Source organism: Tenrec ecaudatus, chromosome 3 (assembly GCF_050624435.1).
Source record: "Tenrec ecaudatus isolate mTenEca1 chromosome 3, mTenEca1.hap1, whole genome shotgun sequence".
NCBI classification, from domain to species: Eukaryota; Metazoa; Chordata; class Mammalia; order Afrosoricida; family Tenrecidae; genus Tenrec; species Tenrec ecaudatus.
This window is the reverse complement of record NC_134532.1, coordinates 133,658,421-133,683,302: the sequence shown is the minus strand read 5'-3', so window position 1 is coordinate 133,683,302 and position 24,882 is coordinate 133,658,421. Positions and strand designations below refer to the sequence as shown.

At 42.2% G+C, this 24,882-nt stretch overlaps 1 protein-coding gene across 3 annotated transcripts in view; it reads right to left on the bottom strand.

The window, feature by feature from the left end:
• The window catches only part of FAM13A (family with sequence similarity 13 member A), a 313,755-nt gene that overhangs the window by 274,755 nt on the left and 14,118 nt on the right, over nucleotides 1-24,882 (bottom strand). For 2 of the 3 annotated variants that reach the window (XM_075544017.1, XM_075544018.1), the window contains exon 3: nucleotides 3,437-3,626. In XM_075544017.1, the coding sequence (XP_075400132.1) occupies nucleotides 3,437-3,626 (190 nt within the window). Of the gene's footprint in view, nucleotides 1-3,436; nucleotides 3,627-21,504; nucleotides 21,726-24,882 lie in introns of those variants that run through there. The other variant, XM_075544019.1, reaches the window with a different exon arrangement.

The window sequence follows — 24,882 nt, the reverse complement described above, 5'->3', positions numbered from 1 at the left end:
TCTGTCTTGAAAGAAGTAAGGTCAGAGTGGTCTTTAGAGACAGGATGGGAAGGCTTTGTCCGACATGCTTTAGACATACTGTCAGGAGAGACTGGTCCCTGCAGAGGGACATCATATTTGGGGAAGTAGAATGGCAGCGGAAAAGAGGAAGCCCTCAAGGTGATGGACTGAGACCACAGCTCTAATTGTGGGCTCAGGCCTAGGAACAACTGTGGAGTGGTACGGGGCCAGGAAGTGTTCTGTTCTATTGTTTGTGAGGTTGCTAGGAGTTGAAACCAACTGGATGCCATCTGTGGTAGTTCCATCGTCTCCCGTTAACTTGAGGCTATTGAGAGTAAAGAGGAGAGTTTAGCCTGTCAGTCAGGTCACAGCTTGATGACCTCAATCGGAGGTCACTCTGCTTCACTTTCCTGTTGACAAGCCACATGGAGCCACACTGATGGCAGCCAGTGCCCTGAAGATTCTTCCACTGCCACTGGGCCCACAGGACTTTCCACGCACCAACCTGTGATCTTCCTTCATTCAGTATCATTACATGTGCTATGTGAGTCTGAAGAGGAATTGATGGGCTAATATTGGACTTATGGGATAATAATGAACTTATGGATTTGATATGGACTAGGCTGGAATATTTTTAAAAATCATTTTATTGGGGGCTCATACAACTCTTATCACAATCCATACATCCATCTATTATGTCCAGCACATTTGTTGCCATCATCATTGCGATAGTTTATTGTGCCAGCCTGGCCGATAAACACAAGTAGGATTAATTGAGGGGCAGATGGATAAATGGCTCGGTGAGCCTCGCCTTGCTTGGTCTGTGCCTCAATTTAAAGGGGTACACTACCTGTGGGATGCCTAGCCTGTGGACTGTGTCGCTATAAGTTGAGGTCCCTTTAATCCCACAGGATTGGAATGTTCGTCTCTGGAGCTGGGGACTGACAGTTGATGACAGTTGGTGAGCCTGCCTTGCTCTTTGCTGCCTGGGCATATTTAGCCCAGCTCTCTCTTTAGAAGGGGACTGGCAACTGGCGGCTCTCAAGACTTAAAGGACTGCTAATGTCTCACTGCTTTATAATTTAACTGTTAATTTCTTGTATCATCTATCTGTATATAATTTAATGGTTCATTTCTTGTATGATATATCTATCTTTATAAATATATTTATATATAATTACTAGCAATCTGGTTTGTCTCTCTAGAGAACCCTGTCCAACACAATCATTCTCAAAACATTTTATTTCTACTTGAGCCCTTGATATCAGCTCCTCATTTTCCCCCCTCCCTCCCCACCACCCCCTTCCTCATGAACCCTTGATAATTTATAAATTATTATTATAATAATAATTATAATATAATTTTCTGCTGTCCATCCCCCAGGGAAGGGGTTATATGTAGGTAGATCCTTATGATCAGTTCTCTGTTTCTACCCCACCTTTTCCTAACCTTCCTGGTATTATTACTCTCATTATTGGTCCTGAGCGGTTTATCTCTCCTAGATTCCCTGTGTTTCCACTTCTTATCTGTACCAGTGTACATCCTTTGATCTAGCTGGATTTGTAAAGTAGAATTGGGATCATGATAGTGGTGGGGGCAGGAAGCATTTAAGAATTAGCGGAAACTTGTATGTTTCATCAGTGCTATATTACTCCCTGATTGGCTCATCTCCTCCCGGCGACCCTTCTGTAAAGGGATGTCCAGTTGCCTACAGATGGGCTTTGAGTCTCCACTCTGCACTCCCCCTCATTCACAGTGATATGATTTTTTTGTTCTTTGATGCCTTATACCTCATCCTATCAACTCCTCGCGATTATACTGGTTGGTGTGCTTCTTCCATGTGGGCTTTGCTGCTTCTCAGCTAGATGGCCGCTTGTTTATCTTCAAGACTTTAAAACCCCAGATGCTCTATCTTTTGATAGCCAGGCACCATCAGCTTTCTTCACCACATTTGCTTATGCATCCGCTTTTTCCTCAGCAATTGTGTTAGGAAGGTGAGCATCATGGAATGCCAGTTTAATAGAATAAAGTATTCTTGCATTGAGGGAGTACTTGAATGCAGGCCCAATGTCCATCTGCTACCTTAATACTAAACCTATACACATATGCCCATAGATCTATTTCCCCATTGTCATATATAAATTTATTTACATATGTACATGCCTGTATTTAGACCTCTATAAATGCCCTATGGGGCTGGCATGTTTTATTGATGCATAATTACTTCTTGATATAAAGTTCTCTCTTACACATTATATGAGTGTCTCTGGGTGTGTTTCTCTAGTCAATCTGTACTAACAAACCTCTAGCAACTTATTTGTATTAAAAGAGAATAAAGACTATCTATGTTCTTTATATACATCAAATATCTTTGTAAGGGTATACCAAGAGCTAGTATGCCAGTGGTTCTCAAACTGTGATTCACTACCCCCTTGTGGGTCAAAAGACCCTTTCACAGGGGTTGCTCCATTCATAACAGTAGCAAATTATAGTTATGAAGTAGCAACAAAAATAATGTTATGGTTGGGGAGGTCACCACAACATGAGGAACTGTATGAAAGGGTTGTGGCCCTAGGAAGGTTGAGAACCACTGCTGTATGCTGTTATTGAAAGTCTGTTCAGTCTCATAGAAACCCTATGCAACACAGGAGACCATCAAAAATGAAACAAAAAAGATTTATCATTGATTATCAGTGCCCATTAGCCAAAGGACGAATAGCCTATTCCGTTCACATATCACAGCCACAAGATAAAGAAAGGATATCACTTTTTCACCCAATGCCACTTGAATTGGCTCCTTATCTTTCATGAAGCTAGCCAAAGCCTGTTGGCTGGAGGGTCGATTCTGACACGGGGAAGAAATAATTTATCTTTTTATTATAAAACATACTATCTGTCCTCTAGTTTTATAAGCTGAACTTTATCACTCTATAAGGACAAGGCTATCACAATAGTTACCCTATTGACATGATGGGAATAATCACAGCCATGCCGTAAGTTCATAACTGACCTTGGCTCAAAGAACTGGCCCCAAATACTCTCATATTAAAGATCATTGAGTAGCAATGACATTTGATTAATCTAGAAAACTCATTATTAATACTAGGAAAACATTTCTATGTTGGCACTAAGCCCCATAAATCATTCCGAAGGAGAAGCCTCAATAACTAATGTATTGTTCCTTGGTTAAACAATTTATCTGTCAAAATAATAGTAATTGCTCATACAATATATTAGTTAAGAGCTTAATGGATCTTTTTTCCCTCCCACCCACCCCCCAGGGGAAAATACGTTACACAATAATTTGATAATGAAATTAAGGTGGTTTAGGGAATTAGTTCAGTCATATTTTACAACGAGGCAACAGAAAAATATTTTCCCTGCAGGTGAGAAACTGAAAGAAAAAAATAAGCCAAATGAAAGCATGACAACTCACCGTGCTGGGTCAAGTACTCCACAATGCTCCGCACGATGGCCGGGACGCCGTGCTCGGCGAGCCCCCGCTGATGAAGTTCTTGGAGGCTGACTCCAAACAGCTGTGCACACGGGGCCTCCCTCCGCGCGGGTAGAGGCTCTGCCACGACCCTCTTCATGTCTTCTCTCAGCCGAGCAGCCATTGTACTGTGCTTGAAGGTGCGTAAGAACAGAGAGCAGTCAGTCATGCTGACCACCGGGGGCTGCATGGCCACAACTGAAAACACTGCAATTCACACTTAAGGGTAGCGAGACATAGAGCAATGGTACCCGCACGGTTTTCACTTCGACTCAAGTCAAACGTGCTAACACATTGCTCAGTGCGATAATTGGCGCACAATGATTCAAAGGAGTGGAAAGTAATGAGAAACCTGAAGCCACAACTTAGTTGTAGCTAAGAGATGGAGCAATACACTGCAGTATCTAAGGGATATCACTACAGTAACCAAGGTGTGTCACCCACAAGTGCCTGCTGAACGGCGGCAGGGGGTGGGGGCTGGCAGGGATCAACATCTCATGATGATTCTGAAATACTGGATTGATAAAGGAAAAAATGATCTAGATGTCATTTTAAACTTCAATTTGACATGTCAGGAATAACAACTATAAATGTCAAGTCAATGTTTTATTTCTATGATTTGATTAAGTCTACAAATTCCTCCAGAACTGTTTTACACATTACATCCCTGAGGACCCCAGGGAGGAGGTCACATGTAGATCCTTGTGATCAGTTCCCCCTTTGCATAATTGTATATTTTCTACAAAGGGTGTCTATCAGACTGGAAGAAATATTTGTTTTTCAAACATGAAGATAGCAAGTGATAGCAATCAAAGTCTCAATAGCACAGGTTCAAAATCACTTGGCTGAATACACCATTTTTTTAGGTAAGGGTAATTGATATAAACTAACTACTTTTTATGTGGGTTTAAAAATCTATGTATCTCTCTTAACCCCTCTTCCTCCCTGGAGGCAGAACACATGCTGTTTCACTTTCCCATTGACAAGCCACATGGAGCCATAATGATGGCAGCCAGAGCCCTGGAGATACATCCACCGCCATGGGATCTACAGGACATTCCACCCACCAGTCGGGGATCTTCCTGCATTCAGCATCATTGCATGTGCTGTGTGAGTCTGAAGAGGAATTCATGGGTTAATATTGGATTTATGGGCTAATATCAACCTTATGGACTTAATCTAGAGCGGGCTGGGATGTTTTAGGGATACATAATTACTTCTTGATATAAAATTTCTCTCATACATATGAGTATCTCTGGATTTGTTTCTCTCAATATTTTAAAAATATTTTATTGGGAGCTCTTACATATATCATAACATTCCATCAATCACACAAAACAGTATTGTACAATTGCTAACACAGTCAGTTTCAAAACATTTTCTTATTTTTTACATAGATGGCATATAATATTTAAAAATACCATTAAACAATGTATTATTTAAGGTTAAATATAATATGAGGGGATTTTTTAAAGTGTAGAAAAAATGAATTAAAATATAATGGCATCTTCCCACTTTCCCCCACTTCTTTTTTTTAAAATCATTTTATTAGGGACTCATATACCACCCATCTCGATCCATAAATACATCAATTGTGTAAAGCACATTTGTATATTCGTTGCCCTCATCATTCTCAAAACTTTTGCTCTCCACCTAAGCCCCTGGAATCAGGTCCTCATTTTTCGCCTCCCTCCCCACTCTCCTCTCCCTCATGAACCCCTGATAATTTATAAATTATTATTTTGTCATAGCTGGCTCTGTCCCACGTCTCCCTTCCCCCACTTTTCTGTTGTATGCTCCCAGGGAGGAGGTCAAATGCAGGTCCTTGAAATAGGTTCCCCCTTTCCAACCCACACTCCCAGTATCGCCACTCACTCCACTGGTCCTGAGGGAATCATCCACCCTCGCTTCCCTGTTTTTCCAGTTCTCATCTGTACCAGTGTACATCCTCTGGTCTAGCCAGACTTGCAAGGTAGAATTCTGATCATGACAGTGGGGGGGGGGGGGGGGAGGGTGAAGGAAGCATTTAGGAACTAGAGGAAAGTTGTATTTTTGATCGTTGCTATGTTGCACCCTATCTTGTCTCCTCCCCAAGACCCTTCTGTAAGGGGATGTCCAGTGACCTACAAATGGGTTTTAGATCTCCACTCCTCACCCCCTCCTCATTCACTATGGTAAGATTTTTGTTCTGATGATGCCTGATAACTGATCCCTTGACACCTTGTGATCGCACAGGCTGGTGTGCTTCTTCCATGTGGGCTTTGTTGCTTCTGAGCTAGATGGCCGCTTGTTTACCTTTAAGCCTTTAACACCCCAGATGCTATATCTTTTGATAGCCGGGCACTATCAACTTTCTTCATCACATTTGCTTATTCACCCATTTGTCTTCAGCGATCATATCAGGGAGGTGAACACAAAATGATACGATTTTTTTGTTCTTTGGTGCCTGATAACTGATTCCTTCAGCATCTCTTGGCCACACCTCCAAGCATAAATAAGAGACTACCACATAAAACAACATCACCCAGAGGGCAAAAAAGAGAGAACAACCTTCAAGATAGCATTGACTTAAATATAGAAATACTTGAAAGACTACTGAAGTAAGCTTTAAAAAAAAAAAAGGCAAATGGGGCATAGGGAAAAAGCGACAGTACGCAAATATCCCTGGGGTGAGGACCAGGTAATATGGCAAGGGCCAGACCAAATACAGGGATACACATGGTAGACAACTAAAAAAGGAGGTGGGAAAGGAAAAAAAATAATAATAAAAAAGAAAAGGGTAGAGGGGGCACAGGGTATTAACCCAACAAGGGGAGGGTATTGTTTGTGTCTCCACAGGGAAAGAGGGACCAGACTTCATCCCGATGCTCCAAGATGTGAATGCAACATGCCGGTGTGGAGTAGGGAACCAGTGGAGAGGTCTGTGGGGCCTGTCCCAACCCCAACTACTAAGGGGACATCTGCCCCTCCCCTCTGAAGAATTTATATCAAAGGACGGCACTGAATCTACTGCTTTGGAAGAGGGACATATCTGATCGGCGCACACAGAAGCAGAGGAAGGGAGAGGAGGAGAGAGTGGAGCACATCATGGCTCACCAGGCCAGGAGGTTGATGTTCCCAATTAGAGCAGCCAGTCAACAGAGAAGACCACATGGCTGGCCCCACTATAAGACACGACATCCCTCACAGACTGACCCATAGCCCTGCATGCGACAACACCGGAGACACAGTGAGGGAATTGCACCCAATTGAATCTGCCACACCGAGGCAAAACATTAAGGGGGTGCAACAGAACAGCAAGGGAATGGAGCAGCGAGGCCCCCAGGGAAAGCTGAAGGTGGACTTTGGGGCAAGGGCAAGGGCATGGTACCCCAACAGACAGAACTGGAAAACACTCCTAAAGGCCAACAAACAATCCTTGAACTAACTACAAGCTTTTCTTTCTTGTGTTTTGTTTTTGTCATTGGTTTGTTGTTGTTCTGTTGTATATTGTTGCTTGGTTTTGTTCTGTCTTGTTTCTGTGCATGTTACTAAATCCGCCGGTCTGTCTAAATAAGATAGGCTGGATGAACAATCTGGAGGAAAAACAACAGGACCGATAGTTCCGTGGGGACATGGGAGACGGGGAGGTGGGAGGAAAGGTAGTGGTATTAATAAACCCAGGGACAAGGAAACAACAAGTGATCCAAATTGGTGATGAGAAAGGTGTAGGAGGCCTGGTTGGGCATGATCAAGGGCAACGTAACTAAGAGGAATTGCTGAAACCCTGGTGGGGACTGAGCATGATAGTGGGACAGGAGGGAAGTCAAAGGAAATAGAGGAAAAAGAGGGAAGTCAGAGGGCATTTATAGAGGTCTAGATAAAGACATATACATATGAAAATATATTTATACATGAGGATGGGGAAATAGATCCATGTGCATATATTAATAAGGTTAGTATTAAGGCAGCAGAGGGACATTGGACCTCCACTCAAGTACTCCTTCAATGCAAGAATACTTTCTTCTATTAAATTGGCATTCTATGATGCTCACCTTCCCAACACAACCACTGAAGACAAAGTGGGTGAACAACTAAATGTGGTGAAGAAAGCTGATGGTGCCCGGCTATCAAAAGAGATAGCGTATGGGATCTCTCAATGTTTCTTAAGTCTAATGTTGTCAGAATGCCAGAAGGTAAGTCCCTCGTGTAGGAAGGCATTATTGACACAGTGATGGGAACAATGGGTTGATACAAAAGAACAATTGTGAGGATGACACAGGACCAGGCCATATTTTGTTCCATTGCACACAGGGCCACTATGAGTCAGAAATGACTCACTTCACGGCACCTAGTAATAACAACACTCAACACTTGTTTTACATTAAAGTTTGTTGTTCAAGAAATATATGTTTGGGTGGTAAATTATCTAAAGATGAACTTATTCTCCATATGCATAATCACCTAAAACCTATGATTTTTGAGTGATAAAGATAATTCATAAGGGCATACCAAAATTGCTAGGGTGTTTGTTTGTTTTTTTAGAGATTCTTGATGTTTTATTAGAAGGCATGTTTACGTTTGAGTTCAAAACTTTCAAGTGTAGCCAACTAGTATTACCCTGCTAGTCATAATCCTATATGTGATATATTATAGATTATGACTTCTATACGTGTGGCTATAATCGCCATTTAGGAGAAAGCTCTCTGCTACACTAATGGACTAGGATTCAATCTCCAATTTAGTAAAAGGTCTGACTTAAATCACCACCCTTTGTGTCCTTGGGGATATGGTGTACCAAAAGACAAAAACCATACCTCCATCAAAGCCATTCTTTGTATAAATGCCATCTCAGAGAGTCCCGTGGGGGCACCTCCCACCTGACTCCTGTGCTCTGGACACCCCCACGGGGTCGTAGGTTGCGCTGGGTGGAAAGGCCAGCTGCAAGCTAGGGGGCCAGGGTATTGTTTCGATCTGTGGCCAGTCCTAGGCTTTGTTACCATCCATAGCTCATGTTTTTAATTTGCACTTTTTTTTTTTTGCATGGACATGCCAAGTAGCAATAATGACCACAGGGTTTTCTGTTCTTTGGGGCCTCTCTGGTCAGACTCTTCTCTTTCCTATCCCGGGTCAGGTGAGTAGGGTCAGGTATGTCCATTGGCGTGTCCTTTGAAACCTAAGTGAAGGGCATGACCGAGGTGTGCAGGGCGTGCACGGCCAGACCCACCAGGCACTTAGAACTGCCTGGGTCAAAAGCCTCCTCCTAGGACTTGCTGGGATTTAGTGACAACACTGGAACCAGTGGTGAAAACATGTGTCAGGACAATGGGGCCATCTTATGACACACCAGGAAGCCCACTCCTCACTCTGACTCACACACCCCAGGAAACACATTTGGGACAAGGGCAGGATCGCTGCAAGAAACCAGTGGGCCTGGACCACGGGCATGATCCTGCCCTCTGCTGGAAGTCTCACGTGGTGTTAGAAGACGTGGGTACAGGCTTGGTGAGAATAGCTGGAGGTGGGTGCTCCTCTGGGTGGAGACCAAGGCCTCTTCCTTTAGGTTGGGGAGAACGGAAGCCTGGGAGAGACTCCAGCTCAGCCCTGCTTTTTGGAGAGTCCCTGGGTGGCACAAACAGCTGGCCATTGACTAGTACTAACCTAGAGGTTGGCTGTTTGAGCCCACACAGTTAATATGCCCGGAATGTCTCCTTCCAAAAGGATCACAACCAAGAAAGGTCTATGGTGCAGTTCTGCCCTGCGATGCGTGGCGTTGCCCGCAGTGCATGGGCATCACCTGGACAGGGACAGATTGGGTTTGGGTTTTAGTGCCAGAGGGTGACCTGGCCCCACCTTACAACCCAGAGGTGGCAGGTCACAGCACTAGAGCCTTCTTCCCACCACCTTCCTGCACCCTCTCCTGCCACCCTGTCCTTGTCATCAGCTGCCACCAGAAAGCACATCTTCCCCACATGATACCTTCTTGCCTGTGAGGTCAGACCCACCCCTCAATTTGCCATCCTCCCCCTACACCCTCACCAGTGGCTAATTGGGACACTTGACAAATATTACAGCAAAGATGGATTCAAAGGGAGACAGAATCCCAATGCTCATCGTGGGCTTTTAACTCCCCCAGGTGGAGACCAGAGATGGCTGTCACATTGAATTGTCATATTGCTATGGAGATCATGGGGAATCCCCACACGTTGATGAGGATATTAATATTGAGGGTTGAGCCTGGGACAGCCCTGAGGCCCCAGCCTGCTCCGTGGCCCCCTGCCTGGTTAGCCACGCCCTAATACCTGCTGGAAGTGCCAGCCTCCAACTGTTTGTCACCCTGTAATAAATACATGAATAAGGAGAAGTTTTCTATGTGGGAGTAAACTGAAAAATAAATTGATAGATAGATAGATAAGTAAATAGATGCCACCTCAGAAGGGGAAACAGGAAGAGAAGTTCCAGGATTATCAAAAGAAAAGCCACCAGTGGAGGGCAATCAAGGTCTCTCTGCCTAAAGTGGTGAGGTCAAGACCAGAGGCACCGGAGACCTCAGCACGGAGACCATGGGACCAAGGCCACAGCAGAGGCAAGATGGCTTTGAGACTGAGCACAGGAGCAGTGCAGAGTCTATGAGACTGTGAAGTAGAGCCGTAGGTGGGCTTCCTGGCCCATGGAATCAATGGCCCAATGTCCACATATCAGAGAGGCTGAGGGCCAGAGAGATTTGGCTGCTGTCTAAGGAGATGTGGTGATCTGGACCAATGACTGTATCCTTATTGTTTACTGATGCTGGCTTATGGCAACTTCCATAATCAGGACCTTTAATTGTGAGTGTCGTCAGAGCTCTGCGTGGCCTTTGCAATACATATGTGAACCAAGCATGAGAGCAGAGTGCTGTGGGGGGAGCTGCTGGTGTCAGCTGGAGGGACAGGTATGTCTGACGTCTCACTCATGACAACAAAGAACCAGAGAGCGCCTGTATAGCACCGTTTATGCAAACTCTAAATTAATAGTCTTTCTGCTAATAACCCTTCTTTGCTCTGCCCTTTAGGAAGAACTGCAGAAAGTATGTGTCTGCCTCCTGTTTAGAGACAGTGTAGATAAGCAATCTTGGCACCGTGGCTCAGAAAGGGTCCAAAGGAGAGATGCAGTCAGCATCATACATCATGTTGTTTAAGGTGACTGCAGTTAAACGACCTGAGTACTCAAAATACAGTCATATTACATAGCATGTTTACATGTAATCACAACAAGAAAGGATGATCTGATTGCGTTCACCTACTGATCTAATTCAGGCTGGTGCTTTTTTAAAAAGTAAACACTGTAAAAAACAAACAAGGAAACAACAAAAATACTTCCAAAATACTGAAGGCAGGTCTGGGTATTGTTTTCAACTGGTAATCTGATTCAGGCTAATTTTTTTTAAAGCAGATACTGCTAAAAATAACAAGGAAACAATATTATACAATTATACAACTTAACTGTATAATTGGTTATACAATTAGGCTGACTTAATTGCGTAAAAGACATCAATGAAACCTATACCAATTGAATTCTCAGTGACCATAAATATAGATGGTAACGTCGTGCTCATCTGGCCCAGTAGGTGAAAGAATCAGTTAATAGAAACAAAAAATGAGATACTACTAGTCATTTATATATAAAATACTGAAGTCCTTTAGTAGTTTACTCCTAAACTACTAAGGAATATACAACAACTTACAACAAATATAAAATATCCTTTTTGACAAATAATAAAAGGAATATTTGATAATCCTTTTTCATGGAGAAATTTTTCTTTATTTTTATATTAAAATTTTTTAATTGTGAAAATTAAAGGCTATTTATGGTTAGTTGGATATAGATGGGAATTACTTTATGCTCTTATAGAATTATTATAGCACTACCTTTCCTTAAACTTACATATCTGATGAACCTTAACCCTCCTCCAAACATATGTCTTCCCTTTCTTGCCATGACAGAAACTTCTAAACAACAGCCTGGATGCATTCTTAGTTTAAGTTAATGGCTTAACAAAGCCCGGTTTCACTCAAAGTGCCCAGACATTGTTTGAGTTTAAAGATTGAAGTATATGTTATATATGTATTAAAGCAATTTAGGTTTCCATAAAAGAAACAAGGTGAAATTAGGATTTTATTATTGGAACACTCTTCAGAGGTCAATTAGGGTTGACACTATGGCCATGTGAATTACAAAGCCACGACCTATAACATTGTGGTTCTCTTTGTAAAAATGGGCTGGGCAAGAGTCCAGATCTCCTGATTAAGTGCTGGTATCCCTGTTTATAGATGCCTTTATCTGTTTGTTGTTATTGTTTTGTTTTTTAAAAATACTTTTATTGAGGGCTCTTATGTTTATCGCAATCCATACATTCCTCCAGTGTGCCAAGCTCATTTCTGCCATCATCATTTTCAAAGCATTCTCTTCCTACTTGAGCCCATGATCTCCGATCCCCATTTCTTCCCCTTCCCTCCCCTGCACACCCTCCCTCACAAACCCTTGATAAGTTATAGATTATTTTTTCCATGTCTTATATTGTCTTCTGTCACCCCTCACCCACTTTTCCATTACTCATCCCCCTGGGAGAGGGTTCTCAGTTGATGCTTGTGATCAGTTCCCCCTTTCTTCACTCACCCTCACCCTCACCTAATCCTGATATCTCTACTCTCCTTGTTGGCCCTGAGGGATTTATCTATCCTGGATTCCCTGTGTTTTGGGCTCTTATCTGTAGCAGTGTGCATGCTCTGGTGTAATCCGATTTGTAAGGTAGAATTGAGGTCATGATAACAGGGTGAAGGAAGCACCAAAGAACTAGCAGAATGTTGTGTGTTTCATCTGTGCTATAGTGTACCTTGACTGCCTCCTCTCTTCCCTGTAACTCTCTGTGAGGGGATGTCCAATTGTCTACAGATGGGCATTACGTCTTCACTCCATGTCTACCCACCCCCACCCATTCACCTTGGGTATGGTTTTACTGTGGGACTTAGATATCTGATACCTGATCCCATAGACACCTCATGATCACACAGGCTGGTGTGTTCTTCCATGTGGGCTTTGTTGCTTCTCAGCTAGATGGCTGCTTTTTTATCTACAAGCTTTTAAGACCCTAGATGCTATATCTTTTGAAAGCCAGGAACCATCAGCTTTCTTCACCACATTTGCTTATGCACCCACTTTGTCTTCAGTGATGGTGTCAGGAAGGTGAGCATCACAGAATGCTGATTGTTAGAACAAAGTGTTCTTGTGTTAAGGAAGTACTTGGGTCAAGGTCCAATGTCCATCTGCTACCTTAATTCTTAACATATAGATATGAGTACATACTTCTATTTGTTTAATAAGGGGTTCACAAAAGCATGTGAAGTAGCAAATAAAGTGCATATGCTAGGATTGTAGTTAACTTTGTGGCCATCTACTTTCCACTCTTCTTTATTCTAGTAACAAAACAAAACTGTGTTCTGCCCAGTCATTTGGACAGTTACAATGAGATAACTACTCGAAATGAATTCCCTCTGTAGGGAAGAGGGAGTCCTGGTGATAGAACCATCAAGCGCTTCACTGAGACTAAAAGATTGGGAGTTTAAACAGAACACAGAGATGCCATGGGATGAAGACCTGGCAATCTGCTTCTATAAAGATTACAGTCAATAAAAAACACTCAGGAATTTCTGTTCTGTTACATGGGGTCACTAGAGTCAGAACCAACAGGGGAAAAAATGACTAAGGACTAAGACAACTTCTGGCAAAAGGGCTAAACTGGGATTCAAGCCAGATTCTTTCTCAAGCAAGCCACTGACTCTCTAATGGAATGCAAAGAAAAGAAAAAATTAAAAACAAACAAAAATCCCAACTCACTGGCATCTAGTTAATTCCAACTCACAGCAACTCTACAGAGCAGAGTGGAATGACCCCTGTGGGTTTCTGTGGTTGTGAATTTTTATGGACCCACAATCCCCCACCTTTCTCCCATGGAGTGGCTGGGGATTTTAAATGGCTTGCCTTGTAGCTCGTGACTCCACATGTAACTGACTGCACCACCGGAGCTTGGGAACGACACAAAGGCAGAAAAAGAGGAGGAGCAAATTTATTCCAGTTCTTATGTTCCGGCAAGATGATTGGCAAGCTCTCGTCACCTACATCTCCTTGAACTATTGCCATCATTTAGTGAATGATTCCATAATTCCACAACAGTGTGTATACTTTTAGTCCTACCTCCCTAAAAACCCTTTAATTAATAAAAGTCCTCTTTTCAAAGTGAGAAAAATCAAGGTAAATAGGAAACTTGTGATTGTTGTTAGGTGGCAATGAGTCAACTCTCATTTACAGCTAATCTGAACAAAATGCTACAAAAATATTTACCACCCTCACAATTGTCGCTAAGTTTGATCCCGTTGTTCCTGCTACTGTGCTCATTCATCTCAACTTCACCAGGAATGATGTTAATCTCAAGCAACTGGGAATAGAAATCTCACATGATCCAGCAATCCTGCTGCTCGATACATATCCTTTAAAAACAAGGAACAAAGTATGAGAAGATGCAAGGACCTGTATAGTATTTGCAAGGTGGCCTGGGGTGTAGCAGTTATGAGTTAGGCTGTTCCCTACAGGGTCAGCAGTTTGAAACCACCCGCTGCGCCCTCAAGGGCAGTTCTAACCTGTCCTACAGGGTCACCATGAGTCGGCACCAAGCTGTGAGCTTTGAGCTTGGAGGTGTTCATTGCAGTACCACTTCCTATGGCAAGAAGCTGGAAAAAACCCAAAATACCCATCAGTGGAGGAATGCATAAATAAGCTTTGGTCCATACACACAATGGAAAACTACACAATGCTAAAGAATAATGAAACCGAATGGCCACTTGACATGGATGGGTTTGGAGGACATCATTCTAAGTTAGCCAAACACGAAGGGACAAATACTGCTGGAGACCACGGTTATATACATTAAAATGAAGATAAAGGTTATTATACCCAATGAAACAGATGTTGATGTTTACCAGGCGTGAGGGCGAAGGGAAAGATGGGACGTGATGGTGCAAAGGGTAGACAGGTGAAAAGGAAGCTAATATATAACAAAAGGGAGACGGAAAATGAGCAAGCTAATGGGAGAGCTGATAAGTTGTTAAATTTGTACAAGACAATCTGATATGTCAATCTCCATCTAATTCAGAAACGATTTTTAAAAAATGATGTCCACCTCCAGGGATTGGTCTCTCCTGATCACAGGTCCACAAGTGTCTGAGAGCAAGGAGCACCTCCTGCTTCTCCGGAGCGCCCTGGCCGTGCTTTCTATGTTCTTCCAGCAGTGCACATCGCCTTCCTTATTTCTCAACACATAACGCAACTACGTCAATTCTTCTGTTGTTCCTTATTCAACGTCCAACTTTTGTTTTTGCTTTATTCAAGCTTCATTGGCATCTAATTCACCTTATCATCCAAATCAATCATTCAGTCACACCAAGAAGAGTGTGCAGTCATCACCATAACCAGTTTTAGAATATTTTCTTTATTCTTGTACTCATTGTTTTAGCCACGTAGCTCTCTTCCAAATTTCCTGACATCTACCAGTCAGTGCTTGCAGTGCTTCATCGGCCTGTTGAAACATTTCCATTGACATCCCGTCAATTCCTAGTGCTTCCTTTATCACTAACGCCTTCAGTGTAGCTTCAAAGCTTCGGTACTTTTAGTTCTTGAAATGATTGCATATTAACTTTTTTTTGGTACAGTGACTCTGTGTACCCTTTCCATATATTTTTGAGGCTTTCTGCATCATTTAGTATTTTGCCTATGTTGCTAAGGGCCATCGAACTGGTTGCAACCCAAAGTGACCTGATGCACAACAGAGTGAAACGCTCTCCAGTCCTGCACCACTCTCACAATTGTTCCTAGTGGAAACCACTGTGCCAGTCCATCTCCTTGTGAGGGCCTCCCTCTTTTTCACTGCCTCGCTACTTTACCAAGCAGGATGCCCTTCTCCAGGGACTGGGCTTTCTTGGCAATATGTCCAAAGTGTCCATGACAAAGTCTCGTCATCCTTGCCTGTAAGGAGCAATTTGGCCAAACTTCTTCTAAGACAGATGGGTTTGGCAGTCCATTGTACTTCAATATTCTTCAGTATTGATGAATATTCAATGCCTCTAGCACCACTATTCAAATGCATCGGTGATTCTTCAGTCTTCCCGATTCCCTATTTTGCCTATAGAAGCCTTCAATATTGGAACTAGAGGCTTGAATTTTTCTTCATTCATCTATGCAGAGAATGTTTTTCCTTTTTCCTTTTATAAGTCTGCATATTTCTTTACAATGCTTGATCTTGTCCTTTTGAGCTGCCTATTGGAATTTTCTGTTCACTTTCTGTTTTACTTGGTCACTTGTTCTATTTGCAATTTAACTAGCCTACATTCAAGAGCATGCTTCACACTCTCTGCTGACTTGCAGTTTGGTCTTCTTGATCTTTGTTTATTTAGTGACCCTTTGCTTTCTTCATGTACGATGCTCTTGATATCATCCGGGAGCTCATCTGTTCTTGGGTCACTAGTGTGTAATGTGTCAATTCTGTTCTTAATATGCTCTCTAAATTCAGGTGGGATGTTCTCAGAACCATATTTGGTTCTTTTGGACTTGTTTTCATTTTCTTCAGCTTCAACCTCAACAGGCCGATGATGAATTCATGGTCTGTGCCGCATTCCAGTCTGGCCTCTTTTGGGCCATTGGTACTGAGATAATCTACACTTTTACTACCCCTGCTCCTACTCTCTTTCTGAACATGCTGTTTGGCACACAGTCTTTGCAGCTGGCTAGTGCATGAACCCCATGAGACAGAGACCTCAGGGTCCTTCTCCCACAACAAGAAGCAGGGCATTCTTAGAGGTGACTGGAACATCACAGCAAGGACAGCAACCTAACGCTACAGAACCTTGCTTATTCTGTGAATAATAAATGTCTCTTGATCGCAGCATTAGATTAGTATTACGCCACCATGTGGTCTGGGCTTTTCCCCAAATGAACCTTCACACTAACTTGTGATTCGGTACATTGCATCTATTACCAAGGTAGGACTTTCGTTGCTCATTAACATCTATGGTCAGCATGTAGTAAGCGACACAGCCAGAATTCAAATTCAGCTTTACCGATTTTAAATAGAGTTCATACTCTTTCTAAAACTCCAAATGAAAAATTACAAGGCTTTTTGTTTTACTTTTTCTAATCAAGACAGTTCGTGCTGCATTTCAGAAACATAAATGCAATCTGTGTAAGGTGAACTTGATATCTAACATCAAGCTCACCCCTTGTCATCGAGTTGATTCTAATTTATAACCTTATAGGACTGGGTAGAACTACTTCTGTGGGTTTCTGAGACTGTAACTCTTTGTTGGAGTAGAAAGCCTCATCTTTCTCCCACGGCGGCTGGTGGTTTCAAACTGCAGACTTTGCAGACACAGCTATGATGCCGCCAGGGCTCCAACCTCATTAGACTATAAACTGCGGGGGAGATAAGCAGGCCACTCTGATATCTCAATTTGTGTGTAATATATGCCTCTTGCATTAGTTCAGAAAGTCAGTGGTTTGAGATAAAAGAGAAGACAAACAGTGAAATGGATCCCTACAACTCAGTACGGTGATCTGTAAGGCAGTAGCTGGGGGCTGGAGTATACCAGAAACCCCTCGGTGCCAGAGCTGCTTGCAATTCCTAGCAACCCCATGGGCAGAGTAGAACTGCACCAAGGGCTTCTGAAGATGTACATCTTTATGGGCCTAGAAAGCCTTACCTTTCTGTCTCACAGCAGCTGCTGGTTTCAAATCGCTAACCTTAAGTTCAGTAGCCCAATGTGTAGCCCACTACGCCACCAGATAATAAACGTACGATGGAAGAACCAAACAAACATCCAACATTTATGAAGTATCAATACAACATGTCTAGTTTGGTCCCATGTGTTCTCGACCAGAGGCAATCAAATAAGAATTCACAGCTGTTCAGTAGTTCACTAGCAAGTGATATTTGTGTGCAAAAGTCCTTGCCCCTGAAAACATGATGCTAAGTTAAATAGGCCAGCCACAAAAAGGAAAAGTATTAGATGATCTCAGGTTTATTGAGAATAAGCAGCACATAGAGACAGAACTGAATTAGTGACTTGGTGGAAGGAAGGCTAGGTATAGAGGTTTGGATTGAAGGTATGTGATTCCAGGTCAGCGGACAGACCTGGAATTACGTACCCTTGCTACTTTTGTTCTTAGTTTAGGAGCCTATCTCTTACCATCTAAGCACCTTGTACTATCAGCTGCCTTCCGAGTTCCTATAGATCCCCCCCCCCCAGTTGTTATTATCTTTTTCTCTTTTTAGTTATCCTTTGGCTTTCTTTTTGCTTTATCTCCACTATTGTTGGTTTTGCCACTTGTATAAGACAGGCATGGGAAGCAAGTTCAATGGGAAAGCAACAGGACAGACCTTTCTGGAGGGATTTGGAGGGAGGAGGAAGTGGGTGAAGGGAGAGATGAGCAAACAACTCCCTAGACAGCAGAACAACCAGGGAATTAAAAGCAACAACTAGGAAGATGTTGGGGGGTCCTGGGGGTGTTGGAGCAACCTCAATCTAGCTGAGGGGAATTACTAAGAGGCAGAAGAAGGGTGAGTTTAATGGTGGTCAGGAGGAAAGTAAAAGGGAATAGGAAAGATCTAGGGAGCAAAGCTATGGATAGAGGTGTAAACATAGGTGTGAATATAGGTAAATATATTATTCATAAAAAATAGAGGTACTGGCCTGTGTACATATATTTACATGGCAATACATTAAGGAAGTGGACAGACTTTGGACCTCTGCTCAGGCCTTGCCTTAATGCAAGAACACTCTGTTCTAACAACCTGGCATCCCGTGATGTTCACCTTCCTGGCACAATTGCTGAAGACAAAATGCGTGCATAAGCCAATGTGGTGAAGAAACCGGGCTATCAAAAGATATCACATCTGGGGTCTTAAAGGTTTGAAGTGAAATAAGCGGCCATCTAGCAGAGGAGCAACAAGCCCACATGTAAGAAGCACACCAGCCTGTGCAATCATGGGGTGTCACTGGGATCGAGTAACAGGCATCAGAAGACCCAAAACAAACAAACAAAAACCATATTGCTAGAACAAAGAGGATAGAGCAGAGACCCAAAGCCCATCTGTAGACAATGGGACATCCCCACACAGAAGTGTCACAAGGAATGGATGAGTCAACCAGGGTGCAGTAAAGCACTGACAAAACACACTTCTGATTCCTTGAGGTGTCTTCACCCCCCACTATCATGACCCCAGACCTGCCTTTCACTTCAGGCTAGACTCGAGAATGTGCACTGGTACAGATAAGAGCTCATGACACATGGATTGCAGGTCAGATAAAACTCCAACAAAACCAAATTCACTGTCATTGAGTCAGTTCTGACTCATAGTGACCCCATATAGGACAGGATGGAATCACCCCTGGCAGTTTCAGGGCTATACCTCTTTATGGGACTAGAAAACTTTATCTCTCTTCCCTGGAGGGACTGGAGGTTTCCAACTGCTGACCTTGTGGATACCAGCTCAAAGCCCATACATAAGCACTACACCACCAAGGCTCCTTGGTTCACCCACTAGCGCATACAACTAACCTCTCATTCATCTACTCCTCCAAAGGCCTACTCCTAGAAGCAGCATGGGAAATACAAATGACTGAGGATATCTTTACCAGAGGGCACTTACATTATCCAAAAGCAGCTTTTAAAATTAGAGGACACCAAGTTAATGTTAATCAACAAATTGTGAAAACATAGTTTCACAATTTGTGGCGCGCACTGAGGAGAAAGGATCAGTTACAGTGTGTAAGGAAACGGTGCCTTCTCTGCACACACAAGCAGACGGGTGAGTCCATCTGTGACCCCGCTACAGCTTCCCCAGCGGCAAAATTCCACAGATGACCCAACGTGGAGAAGAAAGAAAATGAGACTAAAAGTGCATTAATAGACATCCAGCAACGAGGAATCTTTGCACTTGTGTCCCACGTTGAGAATCAATAAGACAGAGAGGGAAGGGTGGGGGAAAGCAGATGCTCTGTTACTCCGTTTGAAGAATGACTATGCTCAGATGCAGGACACATCAGGAGTTGCTATGCAGAAGCTATGTTTACGTAAAAAAGTTCCACACTAAGAAGTGCTAGCAGGCCTCCGGAGAGGATGTAAGGCCTGCATAACAAATTGAACCAATCAGTTGTCTTCTTTACACAGCTCCAGTTCTAAAGTTCTCTTGTAAAGCTGAGGAAATAGGAAGCTGACGGCGCTTTGGGCTAGATGTTGGACTGCAGGCCACAAGGTCAGTGGTTCAAACCTACCAGCTGCTCCACGAAACAATGATGAATCAGATTTTAAAGAAAAGTGGTTGGTGTAACAGAAACATTTAAAAAGGACAAAAACTACTGCTGTTGACTCCCTTCCAAACTATAGCAGCCCCAAAGGAAAGAGCAGAACTGTCCAGTGGAATTGCCAAGGCCATCAGCATTACGGAAGCATGCTCATCTCCTCTTTCTCCCAGAGGACAGCTGGTGGATTCAAACTACCAACTTTTGCGTTCGTTACCAGTGAGGTGCATTATCACTGTGCTTCCACAGCTCCTTGATGGAAACATAACTTCCTAGCTGTCTGGATGCTATAAACTTTGGGTCTACACAAAAGAAAGAGGGGCCAGGCATACACACAGACAAACTCACATGCAGACTGACACACAGGATGCTAAAAAGTTCTAAACAGAGATAGGAGAATGAATATGCAGTTTTACTATGAAAATTCAACTGTGGAACTAGTACATCATCTGGTGACCGACCATTCCTGGATCACGAATTACAAAGGCATTTTAAGTACCTCAGGATACCAGTACAGCACACTCTTCCTGAAACTTAAAAAAAAATCAGAACTAGCCTAAATAGAAAGATCCCTGATGACATACGGGGTCAGTAGTTCCACACCGCCTGTGGCTCCGTGGGAAAAAGCCTAGGCTTTCTACTCCTCTAAAGATCTAGTCTCGAATCTCACGGAGCCCTTCTCTCCTGTCCTATGGACAGAGTCGCTATGAGTCAGATTCGACTCGATGGCAGTGAGTTTGGTTTTTGAGAGCCTAAAGGTAACAAAATAAATAAACAAATGAACAACAAGTTAATAATAAAGAACACACAATTTCTCATTTGGTATCTCTCTAAGGACAATTAAAGGGCTATTTTACACTCCTTTGGAGTACAGTACTAATTTGAAAATACATATCCTATATGCGTGTTCTCAACATTAAAATACAATGTTAAATTATGGAATTCTGCGATTAAAAAATCAATGATATTCTATTACTGCAAAAGGTGAGATACAAATACCTACAGATCTGCTTATGAAGCTCATACATTTCCTTCCTGAAAATACATACATTTCCCCATTGATTTTCTCCCAATGTTATATATTGACACTACTGTATATTCAGACCCAGAAGTTTCTACAGTTGATTAAGAATTCACATGCATCTGCCAACTTAGTTTTCTCAGCATCACATTCAGCAACCATGCAGAAAGAGAAATTCCAGAATCACACAATAAAGATACTAGTGTGAGAAAGAAAAATATCATCACATTCTCAAAGGTAATAAACTAAATGAATCTATGAACTCTCTCCCTCAATTGAGTTCCGTGATTTCTTCAATAACATAACTAAACACTGATATTTAACCCTTTAGGAATAAGCAAGTCTAAAGTCTCGCATGTATTCTGCATGAAATCACAGTAACCAAGTAAATGTTATCTGCATTTTCCTTCACTTTTACTTTAAAGAAAGGTAGGAGGATCAAAATCCTGAATGCCAACCCACATACTGTTTAGTATCTATCCATTTTCATCGATAGGATTTTAAGTAACCACCCCTTCGGAGGGAAAAAGAAAGTTTTACTCAAACATCTCATCAAAATAAGGAAGGGGAAGGCCTCTGCTTACCATTTAGGGTAGGCACAGAAGAGGAGAGAGGGCGGTACTTACAGAGATGGCTGGAGCGCCTGCCCCCATTCTCTCCGGAGATGTCTAATGAAAACTACACGGAAACATTAAATTCACAGCAAAATACTAAAATCCCATTCGGTGGTTAGGCTTTGATTTAAAAACAAACCCAAAAGAGCTCCCAATCTAGAGGCTCCCTGGGGAACGGAGAGCACTTCCTAAGATTTTAGCAAGTGCCGCTTAGCTTCTCCTGGGGTTAAATCCAGTGGCTGGGATGCTGAAATCTGATCCTGAGCATCTAGCGCTGGCAAGCACAGCGTGCCACGTCACGTGACGGGTCTTAAGTCGCTGACATCTATTTCTTAAGCCTGACCTGCCAGATACCAACACAGACTTCTTTAGTTCAGTTGGTGGCATCGGTTAATGACTAACAGAGCTTCAAGAGACAACACACGCTTTCTTTTCTGTCGCTATTCAACTTAAAAGAGCTCACCCAGTCACATGCAGGTCTAAATGGATATGATCATTCTCTTTGTTTCTGAAACCATTTTTCATTTCTATTGCCTCTGGGAAACTATCTAAGTTCTTTCCGATCTAATTCCTATGCTTTCCTTTCCCCTCATTCTATTACAGTTGTTCTAAATGAAAATGCTCGAGCTTTATAGAGCTGTGTACTCACACGTACTGGTAATAAAACAACACACTTCAAAGCCCACCGCCATCTAGTCTATTCCAACTCATGGAAACCCTATAGGACCGGGTAGAGCTGCCTCTGTGGGTTTCTGAGGTTCCAGGATATGTGTCTTTAGGGGAATAGAAAGCCTTTTCTTTCTCCCATGGAAGGGTTAGTGACTATGAACTGCTGACGTTGTGGTTAGCAGCCCCACTGGTAAGTGCGATTCCACCAGGACTCCTAACAAACGTCTAGACATCCGACATTCTGCGCTTGTGAGCCACAACCTACAAAACGTGCCTCAAGCTTGTCTTTCATATCTTCCTACTTCTTAGGCGGCGTCACTGGGGAATTTGGTGGAGTCTATAATTCCCAAGTATATTCACTAGCAAGTAAAATATTCATTTTAAAAAAGTAGAAGAAAACTGTCCTATTTTTATTATTGCTTTTTTTCTGTCAAGGGTTGTTAAATTTGTCAAGCACACTTACAGAATTCCGACTAATATTACACGCAAAGCTCTGCTTGACTCAGTTTTAAACCCTTACATTGTACTAACAGCCATCAGTGCAATAACTACCCGCGATGTTGGAGCACCTCGTCCTAGACAATAGCGAGGCTGAAATTGAGGTGCTCTCATGATCCATGGAATAGTTTGCTTTTAATAACAAAGTTGTCACAAATCTCCCTCCATATCTTTATAGCCACTCCATATTCACCCTCATCCACAGTCCCTAATCCTTGGCAACAACCAATCTTTTTATATCTCTACAATACCTAATTTTAGCTTTGAAATATTTCAGTTCCCTTCATGTGGATATCATTTTTTCCCTTGTTAATCCTGGGTATTTCATGATTTCATTAACTGAGAATATAAGATTTCCCCCAGTATATTTCTAAAGTAATATTCAGAACAAGTTTATTAGTGAGTTTGATTTTTTTTCTATTTCTAGTCATGCTGTTGAGCTCTTTTAATACTGTTATGTATCTATATGTATATATGGTATGTGTATATGTGTGTTTAAAATTATTCACTCTCCTATGTTTCTATACTGCCTACAAATAAAGATTATCATTAAGCCTTTCATTACTGTTACACATATATACATGTATGGGGGTATATGTTCATACATTTTTAATTATTTCTATGTTGGTTATTACTGTAATAGAATTTCTGGAGCAATGCTAAAGAGATATAATATGGCCATTTTATTTTTGCTTCAAAATTTAATGGAATTATTTCTAGGACTTCAGTATTAAAAATAATAACTAAGATTTCTTTGCCTTATTAAAGAACATTCTTCTATACTAGTTTTATATATATAAATATGTTTTATTAAATTTTATTAAGTTATTTAAGTAAACTTACTGTGGATTTTCTTCTCAGATTAGCAATTAATTAAAGTAGATTTTAAAGTAGATTTCCTAATAGTATCCCACTCATGCATTCCTTAGATAAATGCTATTTACTACATTTGATTTTTAATCAATTTTTATTTTTGCTAAACGTTTATCCATACATTATGTCTAACCATAGAAGAGGTAGGTGTATATATTTTTTAACCCTTCCCTGGTGGCATAGTGGATTTACAGGTTGGGCTAATACTGCAAGGTCGGTGGTTCAAACTCACCAACCATTCCACTGAGGAAGATGAAGTTATCTGCTTCCATAAAAATTTACCGGTACTCTCAGAATTCACTGGATAGTTCTGCTCTGTCCTATCAGGTCACTGTGAGTCAGAATACATTCAATGGTAGTATGTTTTGGTTTTCTTGGTGGTGCTGTTGCAGAAGCCTTAAACTACTATTGACAAGGTGGGCAGTTCAAATCCACCAGCTGCTCTGTGGTCTTAAGAGGAGGTTGATTCCCTAATGATTTGGAAAAGCCTCAAAAGCTGTATTGGGTCACCACAGATCACAATTGGCTCAATGGCAATGAGTTTGGTTTGGGTTTGATTTACTACTTTTTTTTATAATCATTTTATCGGGGGCTCATACAATTCTTATCACAATCCATACATAGATCCCTCGTGTCAAGCACATTTGTACATTTTGTTGCCATCATCATTCTCAAAACATTTGCTTTCTACTTGAGCCTTTAATATCAGCACCTCATTTTCCCCTCCCTCCCCACACTCCCTCCCTCATGCACCCTTCATAATTCATAACTTATTATTATTTTCATATCTTACCCAGTCTGATGTCTCCCTTCACCCACTTTTCTGTTGTCCATCCCCCAGGGAGGAGGTTATATGTAGATCCTTGTAATCGGATCCCCCTTTCTATCCCACCTTCCTTCCACCCTCCTGGTATCACCACTCTCAGCACTGGTCCCGAAGTGGGTCATCTGACCTGGATTCCCCATGTTTCAAGTTGCTATCTGTACCAATGTACATCCTCTGGTGTAGCCAGATTTGTAAGGTAGAATTGGGATCATGATAGTGGGGTGGGGGTGGGGGGAAGTATTTAAGAACTAGAGAAAAGGTATATGTTTCATCATTGCTACCCTGCACCCTGACTGCTCATCTCCTCCCCACAACCCTTCAGTAAGGGGGTGTCCAGTTGCCTACAGATGGGCTTTGGGTTTCTACTGTGCACTCACCCTCATTTACAACTATATGATTTTTTGTTCTTTGATGCCTGATACCTGATCCCTTCTACACTTCGTGGTCACACAAGCTGGTGTGCTTCTCCTATGGGAGCTTTGTTGCTTTTGAGCTAGATGGCCACTTGTTTATCTTCAAGCCTT